This window comes from Mustela lutreola, chromosome 16 (assembly GCF_030435805.1).
Source record: "Mustela lutreola isolate mMusLut2 chromosome 16, mMusLut2.pri, whole genome shotgun sequence".
NCBI lineage: Eukaryota > Metazoa > Chordata > Mammalia > Carnivora > Mustelidae > Mustela > Mustela lutreola.
Genome location: NC_081305.1, coordinates 32,618,778 through 32,634,845, shown reverse-complemented (window position 1 = coordinate 32,634,845; position 16,068 = coordinate 32,618,778). Strand labels below are relative to the sequence as shown.

The 16,068-nt window shown below is 42.3% G+C and overlaps 1 protein-coding gene across 2 annotated transcripts in view; it reads left to right on the top strand.

Moving 5' to 3' along the window:
• HEATR3 (HEAT repeat containing 3) overlaps positions 1 to 16,068 on the top strand; it is a 73,352-nt gene that overhangs the window by 52,670 nt on the left and 4,614 nt on the right. Inside the window, exon 15 of one of the 2 annotated variants that reach the window (XM_059151005.1) lies at positions 4,018 to 5,618. The exons of the other annotated variant lie outside the window; for it this stretch is intronic. Within the exon in view, the coding sequence (XP_059006988.1) occupies positions 4,018 to 4,050 (33 nt within the window). The 3' untranslated portion in view covers positions 4,051 to 5,618. Of the gene's footprint in view, positions 1 to 4,017; positions 5,619 to 16,068 lie in introns of those variants that run through there. 2 annotated transcript variants of the gene reach the window in all.

The window sequence follows — 16,068 nt, the reverse complement described above, 5'->3', positions numbered from 1 at the left end:
CCCTCGATGTGGAGAAGAGAGCAAAAGAAGATCCCAGGAGCGCGCCTGGTTTACAGCTTCTGGAGCTAATCAAATAATGGTCTGTTTCTTGAGATGGGAAAGTCAGGACCAAGCTAGGGGGAACATACCTGTAGTTTGAGTTGAGGAAGCATTTCCTTAAGAAATCCTAATTTCCTTTGTAAAGATAATTGGTTTTTTTCCTCCTATACATTGAAGCCCATTTACTATTTCTGTTGGTAAGAAGCATTGAGAGTTTCCAGGTCTTGTGCCTTGGGCTTTTTATCTTGTCCTCTTTTCCAGTTAAAAGTTCACCTTTGTTTAAAAAAAAAAAAAATTACCTTACAGGGCACCTGGTTGGTTTGGTCAGTTAACCATCTGCCTTCAGCTGAGGTCATGATCCCAGGGTTCTCAGGGGCCTGCTTCTCTCTCTGCCCTTATCCCTGGTCATACTCTCTCTCCCACTCTGTCTCAAACAAATAAGTAAAATTATTATTATTTTTTTTAAGATTTTTCATTTTATTTATTTGAGAGAGAGAGAACACAAGTTGGGGGGAGCAGCGGGAGAGAGAGAAGCAGACTCCCCACTGTGCAGGGAGCCCGTTGTGGGTCTCGATCCCAAGACCCTGAGATCATGACCTGAGTGGAAGTCAGATCCTTTAACCAACAGCCACCCAAGTGCTCCTAAATAAAATCTTTAAAAAAGTAAATAAATAAAAAAAACAAGTTCACCTTAGTTTTACTCTCTAACCAAAAAAAGTAATGTCTTTATGTAGTAGAAGATTCTCAAATTTTGCCCTATTGGAAAAATGTATATCTTTAATTGAAACTATTCTGGCCCACTTAATTGAGCATTTTCTTATTTTAATGAACAGAATTAACTTGAGTTATCCTTTTTCTATGTAGAGTGAGAAATTATAAGCAAGTGGTTTCCAGTATTTGCTTAAGTATATTTTTATCCTCCCTAATCTTATATAGGAATCCTAATTTTGAGAACACAGCTGCCCTAAAATTTTAACATTTTCAGTGATGTATGCCTGTCCATAAAAAGAACAAATTCTTTTTGAGTAAAGGAGCTCCTTTAATTACTTCCATTTAGTATGAAATCAGGAAAAACACTTTGCTACTTTCATTTGTAGGGACCAATTTCTTGAGTTTATTTAACATAAAAGACAAAGTCATTCAAGTAAAACAGGAAGAAATGAAGATTTTTAAATTTTTAAAAAAGATTTTATTTATTTGTCAGAGAGAGAGCACAAGCAGGCAGAGAGGGAGGCAGAGGGAGAAGCAGGCTCCATGCTGAGCAGAGAGCCCGATGCAGGACTCGATCCCAGGACCCTGGGATCATGACGTGAGCTGAAGGCAGATGCTTAACTGACTGAGCCACCCAAGCGTCCCGAAATGAAGATTTTGCACAATAAATGTTGTTACTAGAAACAGTGGGTCATTTTTAGGGCCATCAGATTTTATTTTATTTTAATTTTTTTCTCTCTTACTGAGAACTTTTTTTTTTTTTTAAGATTTCATTTTTCATTATTTATTTGACAGGCAGAGATCACAAGTAGGCAGAGAGAGAGGCAGAGAGAGAGGAGGAAGGAGGCTCCCCGCCAAGCAGAGAGCTCGATTCGGGGCTCGATCCCAGGACACTAGGATCATGACCTGAACTGAAAGCAGAGGCTTTAACCCACTGAGCCACCCACGTGCCCCGGGCCATCAGATTTTAAATTGCAGACAGTGGAACGGATATAGGACATAGAGCCAAAATTATTTCACAAAGCTATTTGAAATAGTTGCCTGCTTTTTTTTTTCCTTTTTTATTTCAAAGATTAGTGTACAAAGTCAGAAAATGTTTGAAATCACATTTTTTAAAAGATTTTATTTATTTTAGCGATAGCGCAAGTAGGGGGACAGGTAGAAGGAGAAAGAGAACTTCAAGTGGACTCCATGCTGAGTGTGGAGCCTGATGTAGGGCTTGATCTCACGCCAAAATCAAGAGTTGGACGCTCAACTGACTGAGCTTCCTGGAGTCCTCCATAAAATTGTCACAGTGTTTTTTAAAATTTTTAATTATTTATTTATTTTTAAAGGTTGTATTTATTTGTCAGAGAGAGACAGAGAGACAAGAGAACACAAGTAGAGAGAGCAGCAGGCAGAGGGGGAAGCAGGCTCTTTGCTGAGCAGGGAGCCCTATGTGAGACTCAATCCCAGGACCGTGAGATCATGACCTGGGCCAAAGCAAGATGCTTAACTCATTGAGCCATCCAGGCGTCCCTGTCACACTCTTTAAAACATTACACACTCCAATGAAATCGACCATATTATGCAATTATTTCTATTAAAATTTGCACATGAATTTAATGCTTTTCACATTTTGATAAAATAGCCTGATGCGGCGCTTGGGTGGCTCAGTGGATCAAGCCTCTGCCTTCCGCTCAGGTCATGATCTCAGAGTCCTGGGATCAAGCCCCACATCAAGCTCTCTGCTCAGCAGGGAGCCTGCTCCCCACCCCCACTTCTTGCTGCTCTGGCTACCTGTGACCTCTCTCTCTATCAAAGGAATAAATAAAATCTTTTTAAAAAAAGAAAAGAAAAGAAAATAGCCTGATAAGCTATCTCCTCCCCCCCCCCAGTTTAAAGCCATGTGAAAGATAAAAAACTTAATCACTTTTGGTATTTCACCTTGAATTATAAGGTAAGTAAGTTCTGCAAAATTCAAAACATGACATTTTCCATTGCTCTATTTTTTAAACAATTTTTTAAAGCTCTTATTTATTTATTTGACACACACAGAGAGATAGTGAGAGACAGAGCACAAGCAGGGAAAGTGGCAGGCAGGCAGAGGGGAGGGAGAAGCAGGCTTCCCGTTGAGCAAGGAGCCCAATGTGGGGCTAGATCCCAGGACCCCAGGACCATGACCAGAGCGGAAGGCAAGCACTTAATTGACTGAGCCACCCAGGCGCCCCTTCCATTGCTCTATTAAAAGAAGTTTTGGGGCACCTGGGTGGCTCAGTCAGGTCATGATTTCAGGGTCTGGGAGTCAGGCTCCCTGCTCAGTGGGGAGCCTGCTTCTCCCTCCTGCCCCTGCTCGCTCTCTCTCTCTTAAATAAATACAATATTAAAAGAAGTTATAGTTCCTTCCAACTTTTTGAAGTTACAATTAACTTATGTATTATGAAACAGGTATTACACGTGTATGATAAACAGTCAAAACAATGCCAGAAAAAGTCCATGAAAAGTTTTTGTGTCTTCCCTTTCCTCCGGGAAAAGTGCCCGTACTGGTTTTGCAGGTGTCCTTCCAGCAATGCTCTTTGCATAACAAAGCACATGTATGTGTTCTTTTCCCATGTGGGATGCAAATGATCGTTTACTCTCTGTACTGTTCGATACCTTGATGTTGGTAGTTAATATCTTAGGAGTCTTTCCATACCCATCCACAGAACTACCCCCATTCTCTAAGCCAACTCCATAGAATTCCACTGAAGGGCTGGAACCATAATTCAATCAGTTTTCCCCTGGAGAGGGAGGCAGTCTATCCAGCTCCAGAGATTAGACGCTGGAACCACACAGTGCGGGTTCAAATCCTGACGCTTCCCCTTCCACACTGCATAAACTTGGACAAATGACTTAATTTCTATGCCTCGGTTTTATATCCGAAAAAGGGAATCATGAATAATGACCCTGCCACCGGGCAGGTGTGTTGTTGAGTCTTAACGTGAGTTAATGTTTATGAAACACATGGATGTTTCTTACATAAACGGATGTCTAGATTGTTGCTAGTCTTTTTCTGCTATAGGCAATGCTGAATATTTGAGGGCTTGTGTGACTGTGCACAAGACCCTAGCTAGAGTCTGAATCACTAAAGGGTAAAAAGGAAGAAAAAAATATATATATATACATAAATATGTGTGTGTGTGTGTATATATATATTCTTTCTCTGCTGTATTTTTCTTCTTTGGTACTTAACACCATTTGACATATACATTTAGAACATTGTATTTTTAATTCCATAAATTGGCCCAGATTTCTTCTCTTAACATTTGGAAAGAAAGATGACAACCAGAAACCTGAGAAACCTCCTGCATTCTAGATTTTTGAAGAGGGCTTTCGAAAGAACCGGGCATCTGTAGTGCTCATCATGCTCTTTCCTGCGGGAGATGACAGGTGAGAGACTCACTGTGTGTGGGAGGTGTGTATGTGTGTTGAGGGGGAGAGGGGGGCTTGCAGAGTTCCTGCCGACAATGGCAGTGGGAGTGTCTGTGATATGTGTAATGACATGCAGAGCCGAATAAATTCTGGGGGGGATCCTTTCTTTTAAGGACGAAAGATGTGGCGATCTACCCTCATTCTCACCACTTCGGTGCATGTCTGCCGGACTAACAGCTGCCAATCCCCGAATTTCCTTGCCTGAGGACTCTCTTTGACCCCTAGGTTCCCATTGGCCCTAGCATGACAGCTCAGAAGTATAAGGAATGGATGAAATGACCCTCCAACCCCACCCTACCAAAATCCCTCCATCAACGACTGGCAGGAAGAAGAAATAGGAAGGAAGAAATACCCAGCTCTCTTACCCCATCCATAGGGAGCCTCTGAGGTCCCAGAGTTCTCCAGCAGGATTAAGTCTTAGTTACTCATGCTGGGACCCTGCTTGAAAACGAATCTTTCTTGCTGCCCTCCCCTCCCTATCTGATTTCCCCTCCCCCCACTCGCATCTCCTGGGATCACTGACATAAACTGCTTGCCCTTGACACCTTGGCTCGGTGTCTGCTTTCCAGAGAACCCAAAGCAACACAAGACGTATTAGAGTTGTGTTTTGGGAAGGAGGGGGGGATTGTGCATGTGCGTAAGATTTGTAAATTCATAAATTTCTATTCTGGGTGTATAATAGCTTTGTGCATTAGCCATACTGGTGGAATACTGTTAGTTAATGGGCAAGGCGATTATCTTCGATTTCTCGCCGTAGGATAGAAGAGAATTCTCATTTCCATTTATCAAACCAATTTCCTTCTGCAGATATCAAAAATTGCTTAAGTCAGTTTACATGTCTATTTAGGAGAAATTAATTTGATGCTAGATTAAATGATATTTCGGTCTCCTCAGGATCGGAACCATACAGTGGTTTGAATTGGGAAAGCGACCTGTTAAAAAAATTTCTAGTGGGAAAATACGAGGGTGCTCCCCACTTTTGCCATGTCACTGCCGGTTACACGGGAAGTGAATTCAAGGGGGAGGTCTTTCACCCTAAAACTCAAAACCCACAGATGCCCGGGCATCTTCAAGGCTAAGTTTCAAGATCTAATCTGTGGGTGTGTGGATGGAAATTCTTGCTGAAGCACGTGTGAAAGTGCAGCTGATGAGCTGATAAGGGAATTGCTAAATTCTTACTGAAGAGGAATGAGATGAAATGAGATACTGGAAAATCAGAGCAATACACCTTGCTTTGAAAAACAATGTATTCATTTAGGAGCGACAACAGGCATTTTAAAAATATATATAAGAACTCTCTTATTCAAACTGTGCCCCCATTTCTATCTGTGAGGGGGATCACCTTGATGAATGCTTGGATAGGTCTGGGGAGTTAATTTAAAAAGTAGAAATAGAGTTGTTATCAGAAGACCTGCTTTTTTTTTTAATTTACTTCTCTGTATTAAATTTTAAAATTTATTTTAAATTTATTTATTTAAAAAATTTAAATTAACATATAATGTATAATTAGCCCCAAGGGTACAGGTTTGTGAATCGCCAGGTTTACACACTTCACAGTACTCACCATAGTACATACCTTCCCCAATGTCCATAACCAAACCACCCTCTCCCTACCCCCTAGCCCCGGCAACCCTCAGTTTGTTTTGTGAGATTAAGAGTCTCTTATGGTTTGTCTCCCTCCTGATCCCATCTTGTTTCATTTATTCTTTTCCTACCCCCCCAAACCCCCATGTTGCCTCTCAACTTCCCCGTATCAGGGAGATCATATGATAACTGAGAAGACCTGCTTTTAAGAGGTAGAATGACGTGAGCTTTTCTGAAGATCTTGCTCAGAGCAGTGTTTATACCAGCAAAAGATTGCAAAGCACATAAATGTCCCTCTCACTGCGGTGTGGCTAAGTCACTACGGTGTGGTTCCATGTGCAATTCTCTACAGAGTTGAAACAGGAGGCAGGTGGTCTCATGGACTAACACTGAGAGATGTCTAAGATGGTGGAGTGAAAAGAAAGTTACAGAAAAAAAATGCACATCTATATTTCAGAAAGAAACTGATTTTATAAAGATACATATGTATGTGAATCTAAGTGTGTGTGTGTGTGTGTACGTATTGATTTTTTAAAACAGATTTTATTTATTTGAGAGAGAGAGAGCACAAGCAGTGAGGAGGAGCAGAGGGAGAGGGAGAAGCAGACTCCATGCTGAGTGCAGAGCCCCTCGCGAGGCTTGATCTCACAACCTCCAGATCATGACCCGAGATGAAATCAGGAGCCCATCGCTCAACTGACTGAGTCACTCGGGAGCCGCCGTGTATTGAATTTTTATTTGTCATTGCCTCCCCTACTAGATAGTAAGCTCTATAAAGAGACTATGTTTTCTATGTTCTGTTCATAGAACAAAACATAGTAGTAGTTAATTTTTTTCAATAGTTATTTTTATTTACTTTTGTGTGTATGTTCCTTTCTCTGTGGTGAAATATACATAACATAGATTTGCCATTTTAACCTTTTTAAAGTGTATGGTCCAATGGCATCAAGGAAATTCACGCTGTTGTGTGTCCCCATCATCCATTGAAACTCTGTCCCCATTAAATATTACCTGCCTCCTCCCCTCCCCTCCCCTCACCCCACCCCTGGCAACTACCATTCTACTCTCCGTCTCTATGAATTTAACTACTCCAGGTACCTTGTATAAGTGGAATCATATAGTTATATAATATTGTTGTTTTTGTGACTGGCTTATTTCATTTAACATCATGTCTTCAAGGTTCATTCATGTCTTAACATGGATCAGAGTTTCCTTCTCTTTTTAAAAAAAAAAAAAGATTTATTTATTTATTTTAGGGGGGGTTAGAGCACAGTGGGAGGGACAGAGGGAACGGAAGAGAATCCAAAGCAGACTCCCCAGTGAGTGTGCAGCAGGTCACGGGCCTTGATCTCATGATCCTGAGATCATGATCTGAGCCAAAATCAGGAGTCAGATGCTTAACCAGCTGAGCCACCCAGGTGCCCCAGAGTTTCCTTCCTTTTTAAGGCAGACTATTATTCCATTGTGTGTGTGTGTGTGTGTGTGTGTGTATGTATATTTTCCCATATAACTATCTCAATCTCTATCTATCTATAGAGAGATACATTTTGTTTATTGATTCACCTGTTGATGGACACTTGGGTTGCTTCTACCTCTTGGCTGTGAATTATGGTGCTATGAACACATATATGTGTCATCAAATCTCTGATTGCAATTCTTTTGGGTAGATACCCAGAAATGGGATTGCAGGATCTATGGTAGTTCTATTTTTAATTTCTTGAGGAACTACCATACTGTTTTCCACAGCAGCTCAGCATCCTGTTCCCACCAGCAGTGCACAAAAGTTGTAATTTCTTCACATCCTTGACATTTTGTTATCTTCAGTGTTCTTTATAATAGTGATCCTAATGGGTGAGAACTGGTCAACAGTCATTTATTTTTTAAAGATTTTATTTATTTATTTGACAGGCAGAGATCACAAGTAGGCAGAGAGGCAGGCAGAGAGAGAGGAGGAAGCAGGCTCCCAGCTGAGCAGGGAGCCCGATGTGGGGCTTGATCCCAGGACCCTGGGATCATGACCTGAGCCGAAGGCAGTGGCTTTAACCCACTGAGCCACCCAGGCATCCCAACAGTCATTTTTTTAATGAACCAAAAATATCGCTAAAAATGAAAATAATTACTCTTTATTGCATTGTATTTTGTCTAAGGATACTAGTGTTATCAAAGAATGATTATATGCTTTTGAGATACACTGTTTTCAATAGCAAGAACACTTGAGTGTCCATTTTCTACAAGACATCTAATAGGCCCTAAAGCAAAATATATTGTTAAATCCAAGTTACTATTTTAATTTAGATAATACAATGTCCATTGTCAATGTCCATTAATTCTAGAGATGTACTAAAAGAGCTTTCAAGATCCTTTCACATACTAATTCATTTATGGCATGAAATTAAATATTTACAGAGGAAAAACCAATACTTATCCTCAAAATATTACACATAGAATTATCCAACAAGCCAGCAATTCCACTCTTAGGTATATACCCAGAAGAACCAAAAACAGGTATTCGAAAACTTGTATGTGAGAATGCCTGGGTGGCTCAGTTGGTTAGGTGTCTGCCTTTGGCTCAGGTCATGACCCCAGGGTCCTGGGATCGAGTCCCACCTCAGGCTCCCTGTTTGACAGGAAATCTGCTTCTCCCTCTCCCTCTGCCTGACACTCCCCCAGCTTGTGCTCTCTCTCTGTCTCTCTGACAAATAAATAAAATATTTAAAATTAAATAAATAAAAACTTGTACATGAATGTTCTGAGCAGCATTATTCACAATAGCCCCAAGGAAACAGCCCAAATGTTCATTAACGGATGAATTAAAAAACTAAATGTGGGGCGCCTGGGTGGCTCAGTGGGTTAGGCCGCTGCCTTCGGCTCAGGTCATGATCTCAGGGTCCTGGGATCGAGTCCCGCGTCGGGCTCTCTGCTCAGCGGGGAGCCTGCTTCCCTCTCTCTCTCTCTCTCTGCCTGCCTCTCCATCTACTTGTGATTTCTCTCTGTCAAATAAATAAATAAAATCTTTAAAAAAAAAAAAAAAAAAAAAAAAAAAAAAAAAAACTAAATGTGATCTATTCATACAGCCATAAGAAGGGTTACATGCTACAACACAGATGAACGTCAAATCTGGCTGACTCAGTTCGTAGAGTGAGACTCTTGATCTCAGGGTCCTGTGTTTAATTCACAAGTTGGGCATGGAGACTACTTTAAAAAAAAAAAAGAGGTGAGAGGCCTGGGTGGCTCAGTCAGTTGAGCATCTGACTCAGGTTTTGGCTCGGGTCATGGACTCAGGGTTCTGATCTTGGGGTCATGGGATGAGCCCCAGGTTCTGTGTTCGGCAGGGAGTCTACTTGAGATTCTCACTCTCCCTCTTTCTCTGCCCCTCATTCACTCATTTGCTCTCAAATAATTTTTTTTTTAAAGATATTTATGGGGCACCTGGGTGGCTCAGTGGGTTGAACCGCTGCCTTTGGCTCGGGTCATGATCTCGGGGTCCTGGGATCGAGCCCCGCGTCGGGCTCTCCGCTCAGCGGGGAGCCTGCTTCTTCCTCTCTCTCTGCCTGCCTCTGCCTGCTTGTCATCTCTCTCTGTCAAATAAATAAATAAAAATCTTAAAAAAAAAAAGATATTTATTTATTTATTTGACAGAGAGAGAAAGAGCATAAGTTGGCAGAGAGGCAGGCAGAGAGAGAGGCTTCCTGCTGAGCAGAGAGCCCGATGTGGGGCTCGATCCCAGGGCCCTGAGATCATGACCTGAGCCAAAGGCAAAGGCTTAACCCACTGAACCACTCAGGCACCCCAAATAAATAAATCTTTAAAAAAATAAATAAATAAAAAGGAAAAGAAAACATTACCCTAAGCAGAAGAAGCCAGAAACAAAGCCCACATATTATAGGATTCTATTTCTATAAAACATCCCGATAGGTAAATCTGTAGAGACAGAAAGCAGATTAGTGGTTGTCAAGGGCTGTGGGAGAGGAGAATGAGGACTGAGCTGTCCACCCGGGGGTGATGAAAATGTTTGCAACTCTATAGAGATGATCGTTGGGTAACACTGTGAAAGCGCTAAATATTGCTAATCCTACACTTTCCAATGGTTACAATGGTGAAATTTGCCTCAACTTTTAAACAAAAGTAACATTCCTCCACTCAGCAGGGAGGGCGGGCTAAGTACAGACAGTGGGGAAGGCTGGAGGAAACAAGTGCTTCCACTGTTTTCCCAGTCCACTCCTCTGAGCTAATGACTGTCAATGGTTTCTTACAAACCGTTAGAGAAAATGCTGGTATTTTTTTTTTAATAGAAATTGGATCATATCCCACACACTTCTCTTCACCTTGCTTTTTCCACTTAATGATAACATTTTAGTGATTTCTCTGTGTCAACATGTTCAGTGCTGGTTCATTCATTTTAACAGGTGCATAGTAGTGTTTTATTGACCGAATATACCTTAATTTGTGTAACTGCCTCCTTCTGGGTGGGTGCTTATGTTGGCTACTATAGACAAAGCAACTTTAAATACTTTTTTTTTTTAAAGATTTTATTTATTTATTTGACAGAGAGAAATCACAAGTAGATGGAGAGGCAGGCAGAGAGAGAGGGAAGCAGGCTCCCCGCTGAGCAGAGAGCCCAATGTGGGACTTGATCCCAGGACCCTGGGATCATGACCTGAGCCGAAGGCAGCGGCTTAACCCACTGAGCAACCCAGGCGCCCCTAAATACTTTTTTTTTTAAAGACGTTATTTATTTATTTGATAGACAGAGAGAAAGGGAACACAAGCAGAGGGAGTGTGAGGGGAAGCAGGCTCCCCACTGTGCAGAGAGCCTGATGAGGGGCTCAATCCCAGGACTCTGAGATCACGACCTGAGCCAAGGCAGAGGCTTAACCACCTAGGTCTAAGCCACCCAGGTGCCCCTGTGACTGCTGTTCTTATAAGAAGGGGAAGAGACACCTGATTTCTCTTTCTGCATGTGCACATGTAAGCACACAGGAAAAAGATGCCACCTTCAAGCCAGGAAGAGAGGTTTCACCAGAAACCAGACTTGATTGCACCTTAATCTTGGACTTCTAGCCTCCAGAACAAGACTACATTTCTGTTATGGAAGCCACGAAGTCTGTGGTTTTCTGTTATGACAGCTGGAGCTGACTAATACACTGGGTCAAAGGATATACACATAAGTTTGATAGATAGGACCAAAATAGTCCTCCAAAGCGTTTTCTCTGCTTTATCCTTCCATAGACCGTGAACAAGACTAGTTTTTCCCATTCCCTCACCAGCACTGGGGATCATTATATTGCTTCACATTTATCAGTCTGAGAAACACAGATTTTAGTGTATTATAATTCAAATGGATGCTTGATGTTGAGATTTTTTCCAAATGTGTGTGTGACTTTTAATGAGTGGATTTTTTTTTATCTTCCTTCTCCATCCCTGAAAGCCCATTATTCGGTATTACATAAAGCTGGTCCAAGGGGTGCCTGGGTGGCTCAGTGGGTTAAAGCCCCTGCCTCAGGTCATGATCCCATGGTCCTGGGATCGAGCCCCGCACTGGAATCTCCGCTCAGCAGGAGCCTGCTTCCCCCTCTTCTCTCTGCCTGCCCTTCTGCCCACTTGTGATCTCTGTCAAATAAATAAATAAATAAATAAATAAAATCTTAAAAAAGAAAAAAAGCTGGTCCAACTCCACAGGGACCTTTCAAGAAACTTTCTTTCTCTTTCTTTTTAGGTGTGGGGGGCAGAGAAAGAGGGAGAGAGAGAATCTTAAGCTGGCTCCATGCCCAGCATGGTGCCCAATGTGGGACTCAGTCTCACAACCCTGAGCCAAAATCAAGTATCAGCCACTTAGGGCGCCTGGGTGGCTCAGTGGGTTAAGCTGCTGCCTTCGGCTCAGGTCATGATCTCAGGGATCTGGGATCGAGTCCCGCATCGGACTCTCTGCTCGGCAGAGAGCCTGCTTCCCTCTCTCTCTGCCTGCCTCTCTGCCTCCTTGTGATCTCTGCCTGTCAAATAAATAAATAAATCTTAAAAAAAAAAAAAAAAAAAGAGTCAGCCACTTAACTGACTGAGCCACCCAGGCGCCCCTCAAGAAATTTTCTTGTGCACTTTCCATATTTTTGTGCTTCTTGCATGTTTTATGAGTTGGAAGGGCTACAAAAGAAATGAAAATAAGAGAACATTACTTCAGGGTCTCTCATACTTGATAGATATTTAATTCAAAGTGATTTGGGGAAATGAGCCACGGGTGATACAGTATTCTAGATGAACACAGTCTTCTACTACAGTCAAATTTTCTCAACTGCTTGGTCACAATAAAATGGATTTGAACAATTTTAGAACAGGGGTGCTTAGCACATGTGTCCATAGCACCATTATAAGTAGGGAAAGGAGGGGATTTCACACTTTGTTCCTTGAAATCTGTTGAGCTAGATTCTCCCAGATCATTCTTCTTTTCTCCCTCTTACCAGTTAGAAGTCCAAAGATGTGCCACCAGGACACTCTGCTCTAGGGGGTCCCAGGTGCCCCATTTGAGTTATACATCCTTCCAGCCTGTCCTCCAGGTGCTTGCATTTCAGCCAGAGGGAAAAAGATTTGGCCACGATGACATATATTAACTAGAAACACAAGCACACAGCCATGGACCACTGGATTGTGACCAGGTCCCCTTACTTAATCCCCTCTGTGCCCCAGTATTAAATGATGGCAGAATGAATGAACGGATATATGAATAAATGGCAAAGACTGCAACTGGTTAAGTATCCAAATATTTCCTGGGAAGGATGTTATTTTGGCCAAGAGGATGAGTTCCGCTTTTGATCTTCAGAGGAGTCAAAGTCATGACCTTGGAGCCATGGTGGCAAGATGTGTGGCTTGAACAGATTCATCAAGCTGATGCAACCTTAGTGTCACCCTGAGATTGTAACGTTTTACACACACACACACACACACACACACCTAATTATGATTTAAAAAGCTAAATGGAAATGCTATCTTCTAACTCACTGTTTTTTGGCCATCCATTCACAGATGCTGATTAATCATTGAACATTCATTGTGGTTGTGTGTTTTCAGGTCCGGTTTTAGAACTTTGAACAAGGTCAATAATCTTGTGTTGCTGTGGTCATAGTCCCCTGCGATTACTGATGGTGAATAACCAAGTCTCTATTCTCTCCAGCCCTAGGAGGAATGACTTTCGCTGTATCTGAAATTTGTTATATAGACTAGTTTCGAAGCAGATCGGGGGCTACAAACTGGAAATTGTTCCACTAGCACGATGTCACAGTGTTTTTTCCCAAATGGTAACCTCGGCAACTTCTCTTTGTGGCACACGCTGTGTGGCCTCCCCGAGGCTATACTCTCTGACTCGCCTTTCTTTGCTGTGTAATGGGTGCAGTCCATTTGTCCTCAGCCTGCAGAATTTTCGTCGGTTCTTTTGCACATCCGCCAAACAGATAACAGAAATTGCCACTCGCCATTTTGGCTGCACTTAAATTATTCAAATTTTCTTTGAATGGAATGCCTTTTGGGCTCAGATACACAATAAGGGAAACACTTGGCACCTTTTGTTGTGCATTTTACCTTAGAAAAAGCGCCTGTGGCTTGGCTTACACATGTCCAGAAATAAAATTTGCCTTTCTGCTTCCTTTTGAGGTGGTCCAAACATCATGTACCCGTTCCAAGCATATTTACTTCTGTTGGATAGCAATTCTCTCGTTGAAGAGGCTTGCCACAAAACATCCCGGAGGGGAGTGGGGTGGAAATGAATGACAGACCAAGTGTTGCCTGGCCAGGTTGGGCAGAGTACCAACTAAGCACTTGAGCGTTGAAGGAGCAATTTGACTTTGGAAATCATTAAAAACGTGAAGTCACAGGACGATTTGGTTCTGTTGTGTGTGGGTTGTATGGGTGGATGTGGATTTTATTTAAAACTTTGAAACCAAGGAGAAAGCCCTGACTGTCCTCCGAATTGCCTTTGGGATCATTCTTCCCTTGTTTTGAAGAATAGTGTGTGAGCTCAGCTAAATGGTTCTATGGGCTGATCCTGTAAAACCCATGAGGTCGGACAGCCTTCCTTCTTCCGTTCTTTCCCATATTCTCCTCCTAGCAGTTATCCTTCTGGGGGTGGCTGATTAATCTGTGACTCTCACCCACGCTCATTACCCAACAACTCAAATGGTTGCATGGCCATATCCTTATTGTTCTCATTTTTTGCAATATGCATAGGCCGAAAAATTTCCAGATCATCAAGTTCTACTTCCTTTTTGCTTAACAATTCTGTCTGTTAACTCATTTCTTTCTTCTTGAATTTTGCTATAAGCAGCCAGGTAGAGCCAAGCTGCACCTTCAACCCTTTTTTTCTTAGAAATCACTTCAGTTAAATATATAATTTCAGGGGTGCCTGGGTGGCTCAGTGGGTTAAAGCCTCTGCCTTCGGTTCAGGTCATGATCCCAGGGTCCTGGGATGGAGCCCCGCATTGGGCTCTCTGCTAGGCAGGAAGCCTTCTTCTCCCTCTTACTCTGCCTGCCTCTCTGCCTACTTGTGATCTCTGTCTGTCAAATAAATAAATAAATCTTTAAAAATATATATACAATTTCATTGCCTACAATTTCTACCTTCCACAAAACACTAGAACTCCAGGACTCCAGATTCAGGACCTGAGCCAAAGGCAGTCACTTAACCAACTGAGCCACGCAGGTGCCCATACTTTTAAAGGTCTATTCATGGGGCACCTGGCTGGGTCAGTCGGGAGAACATGTAACTCTTGATCTTACGGTTGTGAGTTGGAGCCCATGTTGGGAGTAGAGATTACTTAAAAATAAAATCTTGGGGCACCTGGGATCCTCAGTCAGTGAAATGGCTGACTCTTCATTTTGGCTGAGGTCATGATCTCAGGGTCCTAGGATCGAGCCCAGCATGGGCTCCCTGCTCAGTGGGGAGTCTGCTTCTCCCTCTTCCTTTACCCCTCCCCTTGCTCATGCACGTGAGCTCTCTGTTTCTCAAATAAATAAATAAATGAATGAATCTTTATAAAATAAAATTTTATAAATGAGTAAACGTCTGTTCATGCCCTGAGGGCTTTTTCCAGCATGGACTTTCAAACTCCATTTTCTACCTATTACCTGGTTCCAAAGCCACTTCTGCATTTTTAGGAATTTGTTACAACAGCACCACCACTTTTCATTTTCATATGTATGACTTATTTGGATTTATTGTATACCTAATGCATATCCATATGTAGAGTTTTGTTTTGTTTTTTAAGATTTTATTTGAGAGAGAGTGAAAGTGAGAGAGTACAAGCAATGGGGGTGATAGAGGGAGAGGGAGAAACAGGCTCCATGTTAAGCAGGGAGCCCAGTGCGGGACTTGAGTCCAGGACCCTGGGATCATTATCTGAACCTAAGGTAACCAAATGAGCCACCCAGGTGCCCCAATATGTAGAGATTTATATGGATATTTATTTATTTTTATTTTTAAAAAAGATTTTATTTATTTGTTTGACAGAGAGAGACACAGCGAGAGAGGGAACACAAGCAGGGGGAGTGAGAGAAGTAGAAGCAGGCTTCCTGCTCAGCAGGGAGCCCAATACAGGGCTCGATCCCTGGATCCTGGGATCCTGGGATCAGGACCCGAGCCGAAGGCAGATGCTTAAAGACTGAGCCACCCAGATGCCCCGTATGGATATTCATTTTGAGAAATTGGCTCATGCACTTTGGAAGCTTAAAAGTCTCACAGTCTGCTGTCCACAAGCTAGAGACCCAGTCAAACCGGTGGTATAATTGAGTCTGAGTCTGAAGGCCTGAGAAGCAGGGAAGCCAATGATGTAAATATTGGCCAGAGGGCTGGAGAAGATAATTTGAAATGGCCCAGTTCTATCAATAAGGCAAAAAAAAAAAAAAAAAAAAGGGACAAATTCCTCTTTCCTCTGCCTTTGGTTCCATTTGAGCCCTCAACTGATAGGATAAGACCTACCCACATGGGGGAGTCCATGTGGACTAATTAAATTAAATTAATTTAATTAATAACCATATCAAGTAACTTTATTTTTATTTTTTTTAAGATTTTATTTATTTATCAGAGAGAGAGTGGGAGAGAGTGAGCACAGGCAGACAGAATGGCAGGCAGAGGCAGAGGGAGAAGCAGGCTCCTTGCTGAGCAAGGAGCCCGATGTGGGACTTGATCCCAGGACGCTGGGATCATGACCTGAGCCGAAGGCAGCTGCTTAACCTACTGAGCCACCCAGGCGTCCCTCAAGTAACTTTTTATTTTTTTTTTTTAAGATTTTATTTATTTATTTG